A 5,922-nucleotide genomic window follows, 5' to 3' on the forward strand; every position below is an offset into this window, starting at 1 on the left:
CCGTCCGCCCCGCCGCCGAACCCCGCCCGACGCCCGCCCCCGCCCGCCCCGCCGCCGAACCACGCCCGCCCCAGTCCGTGAACCCTAGATGACGCCGACGAACGGTGCAGCAGCGCCAGAAGCGGTGGCGGAGGCAGCGCTGGCCCCCGAGGTGGAGTCCGACGCGTTCCAGTGCCAGGTCGACGACCTCGTCTCCAAGACCGACGTGGTAACCCCCCTTTCCTCGTCCCCTAGCCCCGTCCCGCCTAGCGTCGAAGCGGCGATCCGGCCGTGGGGAAAGCGTCGATCGGAATGTGCTTTTGGGGAATTCGGGGGAATTTGTGAGTTTCTTTTGCGCGCAAGAAGAATTGGGCGCAGCCGTTCTGAGATCGGGGGTTATTGCGATGTGTGCTGCAGCTAGAGAGACGGGTGAACGAGGTGGTGGACTTCTACGATGGCAAGAAGCACGGCAGCGGCGGGCGTAAGGGCGGCAGGCATGGGGCATACGGGAGGGGGATGCCCGACCTTATGCGCCAGTTGGGCGTGATTTTACGAGAGGTGATATTTCTCGAATTGGTTCGTTGCACTTTTGTTTATCCTAGTGCTTGTTGGTGTAGCTCAGTATTCTTGCATTATGAAGGAAGCTCTAGAAATCTGATCAATTAGAACTGTAAACGGCCTGAATGCCTGATAGATCAGACCATCCTAATTCCTAATGAAACATGTGAGGACCTAGATTATTATCATTGTGATCGCCTGAGCATATGTTTTAGATTATAAGTTTACTTCTGCGGTCTTTGGGTGAACTTGCGAATAATACTCTTGGCACATACTAATGAGGTTCTTCTAATTCTACTTGAGGTTCTTAAGTAGTGAAGGTGGTATGCGATTGCAGCTTTTGGAAGTGCTATTGATAAGATCATTTGGGCAATTAAAATACATATTCTATTGAGGCATAAACGCATCTTTGTTGTTAATTGATTGTATTCAAGGTCCATTACGTGCATTAAGTTAAAATACCTCATATATCGAGCTTGCAGATACTTTGACAAAGTTTATGGCTTTCTCTTTAAGGAAAAAGTTTTAACATGAGAATAGTTTGCTGCATGAGTCTGTAATTCGCACTCAATCTTCTTGATTTCCATCCTTACAGATCACCGATGATAATGATGCATGGCCATTTCGGGAGCCAGTGGATGTTGTAGGACTGCACCTTCATGACTATTACAAGGTAGCGCGACTAAGCCTGATAATGCATTTTTATCCCTTATTGCTGTAGTTAATTCATATTGCGATAGTAATTTTGATTACAAGGGGATATTGTTGTAGATTAGTAAAAATGTGAATCTATTGATGTTATGTATTTAGTGTAATCCTGGATATTCACCCGCAATACAAAATCTTATAGAGGTATACGGACTCGACCTTGATTAGGGTCCACTTTGGCCATCGTTTATGTTCTACTGCAAGCACAAATATATATAAATCTATGCTGAACAGATTGTATCAGATACGTATCAGTATTGTACACGTATGCGATACCGTTATGCGCTGGATATTTGGCCGATAAGTATCCATGGAGTATCGAGACAAATAAATATGAGATAATTCGATATGTGAGCCGATATGTACTGGTCACTTCGTGGCTATGTCCCAGCTCACCTGAGCGAATCGCTACCAGAGGGGGAGGGAGAAGAGAGAGGATAAGCAGGAGAAACAGGCTAGGCTGCATGCCTGCACCTGCCCTCACTGCTATTCTTGCTGTGCTGGTCCGGCACCTGTGGCCATAGCAGCTTTCTTCACCGGTTAATTGCAGAGCTCGATCTGGAGGGGGGGGGGGGGGTTTGCTGGCACTCGAGCTGCATACAATAGAGCTCGATCTGGAAGGTCCTTTCTCCTGGGGGCGGCCATAGTTGTTGCTGCTGCGTTGCTCCATTGCGGGTGTAGTCGGGAAGGAACGAAGGAGGCGGCATCCAGTAAGGAATCTATAGATTAGGGTTTGAGGGGAGAGGGGAGGGGGTTGCTTTATCGGCTTTTGGGTGGATTGGGCTCTACTGAGTGGGATGGCTGCTCAGAGTTATTGTGGCCCATTAGTGCTTGTATTTTCCTCTTATTCTCTATTGTACATATTCTCTCCTACATATGTTTATATATGCCTTATTATTTATTTGTTGTAAAATAAAACATGTTTTGGTTTTTGGAAAACTGTGTATCCATGTATCCATATCTGTCTGATACCAATACACATCCATATTCGTGTTATATAAATATAACACCTTAGAAGCAAGCGATTGTAGTGTGTGGTTTTTCCTTCAGCAATAGTGCTTTTTTTTTTCCTATTCAGAATTCCATCAATGGAATTAATATACCAGCTAACATTCAGTTTTATGAGATATGAAATTGTGTCTTTGACCTATACTATCTGTTAAATGGTCGGATCACTTATAATGTTCCCTTTATTGCTTAGTTCAAATTGTGGAATCCTTGAAATTTAGCATGTATGTCTCTATATTTAGTTTCTTCTTTGCAGCTGGTTAGCTGACCTGAGTTAGAGCTGCTTCTTTGGCTTGATTACCATTGTATGCTTACCAAACAATCTTAATAGGGACAATTAATATTTATTTAATTATGTTTTCCTGAAACTTATTTGCAGTACTTTTCATGTATTTACTTTATCTTCTTCACAGATTATTACCAAACCTATGGACTTCTCTACTATTCAAAATAAAATGGAAGGGAAGGATGTTACCACTTACAAAAATGTTCGAGAAATATATGCAGATGTTAGATTAATTTTTGCCAACGCAATGAAGTACAATGATGATGAGAATATTGTCCACTTGCTCGCTAAATCATTGCTTGAGAAATTTGAAGAGAAGTGGCGGCAATTTCTTCCTAAAGTTGAGAGTGAGGTAAAGTTTTCTAGTCATACATTTTTCTTTCTTATTTTGTTTTGTTATGGACATGAGTTGCCTTGCCTTTGATAAAAGCATGTCAGAATCTTTTGTTCTGTGCATCATATTTGTCTACATATGCTTGTAGGAAAAAAGACAAAAGGAAGAGGAATCAAAGGGTGTTCTAGCCACCAATACTTCTCGAGAAGCAGCAATTGCAAAGTTAGCAAAAGATACTGATGATGAGGTATGATGTTTCAATCCATTGTTTGTTGTTGGGATGGTTAATATCAGTTCAATTATGTAGTGTTAGAAGCAGTATGTATAAATGTTGACAAATCTTCATTGCCTCAGTATTAGATTTCAAGGATCTTATCCTATTTGCCCATGGATATTCAAGACTTCCTCTTCTTTATCTGCAGCTGAATCAGATCAATAAACAGCTGGAGGAACTCCGGAAAATGGTGGTCCACAGATGCAGGTATATGCTATAATGCTCAATTTCCTTTTCCGTTGCTTTGATTTTTTATGTTACGATGCCATCATACCTGCGTAGCTGAATCACATGGTTGCTAAAATATTGATATCGTAGGAAAATGACCACAGATGAGAAGAGGAAACTGGGTGCAGGTCTCTGCCACTTGTCTCCAGACGATCTTAACAAGGCACTAGAAATTGTTGCACAAGACAACCCAAGCTTCCAAACTAAAGCAGAAGAAGTGGATCTCGACATGGATGCTCAGGTAATGTTTTGTTTGTTTCCCTAACACTGAACCCCCCCCCCCCCCCCCTTTTCTTTCTGTTCAATAATGACCATAGACCATAACTGGTTTCTTTTATCGTGGCTCAAAATTAAGGAAATAATACCACCCCATGTGTTTCAACTTGAGAGTTCCCTCAAACCATTTTGGTTATTTCTTCTGGTCCACTTTAACCGTGCTCCCTGATGCAGAGCGAGACAACACTATGGAGGCTGAAATTCTTTGTGCGGGAAGCGCTGGAACGACAGGCCAACGTTGCCTCTGGGAAGATGGACGAGAACGCCAAGAGAAAGAGAGAGATATGCAATGCCCTGGCCAAAACTGCTTCAAAACGAATCAAGAAGCAGCCCTAGCAGTCCAGACCTTTCTTTGACTGCCACTGATTGTTCAGAATGTTTTTGAAGTAGGAGTAGCCTTGGTAAAACAATTTTTGCCCTTTCGTGTGCAGTCGTCGTGTACATAGTATGCATTGGTCTGTAACTCGTGAGTGTTTCGAAATTGCAAAATGTCTGGTGATTGCTTCCTCTCGTGTCTCTGAACCCTGCTTGCAGAAGACATGACGTCAAGGTTCCTTCAGCAAACTTTTGTTGCAGGGCATGTTGACATAAACCACAAGAATTTCGCAAGAAACGGTTAGCCAGGGGTGACCCAGCTCAAGCAGTTATTTTTTAAAAGATCTTTTAGGGATTCCAGCCTATAATATAATAATACAAACACTTTAGTCACAATGACTCGTCAACACGCACAGCATGGAGCCACCTTGAGACATCGTATATGAGTTCTGATCGCTGAAATCTCAGCTACAGCCTACCACTATACTCCACTGCCACCACACACTGTTCACGACCACCGGTGACGACAAGGACAAGCCCGCCATCCTTCCTGCCATGGCCCTGCTCACCTTGCCCTTTATGGTCGCCTCCACGGTCACCACCGTCGCCTTTAACCTTGAGACTGTATTCAAGAACCTAGTGTTTTCTGTCCAGAAACCTGAGACGCTCTCTCATTAGGTCACTGACAAGGCAAACGGTGGCTAGTGTCTCACTGAAATGTCACCCTTTGTTCAAAATCCTCACTCTACGTGATGAGAACCTTCCTTTGTTCCTGCGGCAAATCGGAAATTACATCAAAGAAAAGACAAAATATTAGTTCCTAAAATGTCTGAAAGTGAAGGGAAGATGGCATGTGGTGGAGCTGATGGCACGGCCCCATAACCTGTAGAGGGAACTGTTTTCTTCATGCCATTGTTTCTTTAGTCATGCTTGTAATGGCACTGATCTGTGTTCACAGCTTGCTCATGAGTTCAACTGAAATTTGGTCCTTTCATCATAGCACAATTTCTTCACCCTCTTCTTACTTGCTTTTTTACTAGAAAAAGTCATGCTCTTCTTAGATGGTCATGCTAGTTGAACCCTAATGGCTTATTGTTCATGTATTATATCGCTTATGATTTATACCTACTACATTGTTGATTTGATATAACCGGAGTTCCAGTAGCATGGCAACCTTTCTTTTATGTGTTTTTGTACTTCCCTTAGGACATGAGATGCAGCTCTCTCCCCAAAACAATCATCTCCTGCTACTATTTCATTTGCCCTTTAAACAAATGTATACTATGATTATGAGCTGCTGAAGATGGCCTGATGGACTATCAGATACTTGGGTTTCTTCTATCCCAGGGTAATATGATTATTTGGTGCACCAAAGGAGGTGATCAGGTTGCTAATTAAGCTCACAGGAAAGCACTCACTCAGCATCTATGAAATTTTTTTGTTTGCTCTTTCTGGGTACTATGTCTTGCAAAGATATACTACATGATTGGCTGGCTTTGCAGTCGGTACTGAAATGCCGCCTTTTGTTCAAAATCCTCGCTCTACATGATGCGTCCGTCGGTCATGATTAAGCAGGGTAGATGAGAAACCGCCTTCGACCCCTCCACAAATTGGATGCCATGGGCTCTCGTTGTTGTCATCGTGGAGAGCAGAGCAAGATCCATTGTCCTTCAACGCGGAGCAGTTGTTCAAATATGATTTGTTTCCAACCCCAAAATGCTCCAAATTCTGGCTCAAGAAGATCTTGAAAACAACTCTGCTTTCGTGAGAACATTGGAAGTTAGGGCTAACTGTGTAATTGACATGGTAACATGTGAAATTTCGTCAAAAAAATATGAGGGCCCTAAAACGGTCCGAAACCGGAGGGAAGTTGGTAGGTGGTGGAGCTGATGGCACGGCTCTGAGATAATTTGATCTGTTTTTCTTCTTTTTGTGTGGCTGCCTCACACTGGAAGC

The 5,922-nt window shown here is 43.2% G+C and overlaps 1 protein-coding gene across 1 annotated transcript; it reads left to right on the top strand.

Annotated features, from left to right (window-relative positions):
• On the top strand, nucleotides 1–4,158 carry LOC112902699 (transcription factor GTE1-like). Its single transcript, XM_025971867.1, has 8 exons — nucleotides 1–208; nucleotides 397–537; nucleotides 1,133–1,210; nucleotides 2,667–2,891; nucleotides 3,022–3,120; nucleotides 3,296–3,354; nucleotides 3,466–3,616; nucleotides 3,826–4,158. The coding sequence occupies exons 1-8, from the start codon at nucleotides 89–91 to the stop codon at nucleotides 3,985–3,987; spliced, it is 1,035 nt and encodes a 344-aa protein (XP_025827652.1). The 5' UTR covers nucleotides 1–88; the 3' UTR covers nucleotides 3,988–4,158.
• Nucleotides 4,159–5,922: the final 1,764 nt, after the last annotated feature.

The sequence above is a fragment of the Panicum hallii genome, chromosome 8 (genome assembly GCF_002211085.1).
Source record: "Panicum hallii strain FIL2 chromosome 8, PHallii_v3.1, whole genome shotgun sequence".
Taxonomy (NCBI): Eukaryota; Viridiplantae; Streptophyta; class Magnoliopsida; order Poales; family Poaceae; genus Panicum; species Panicum hallii.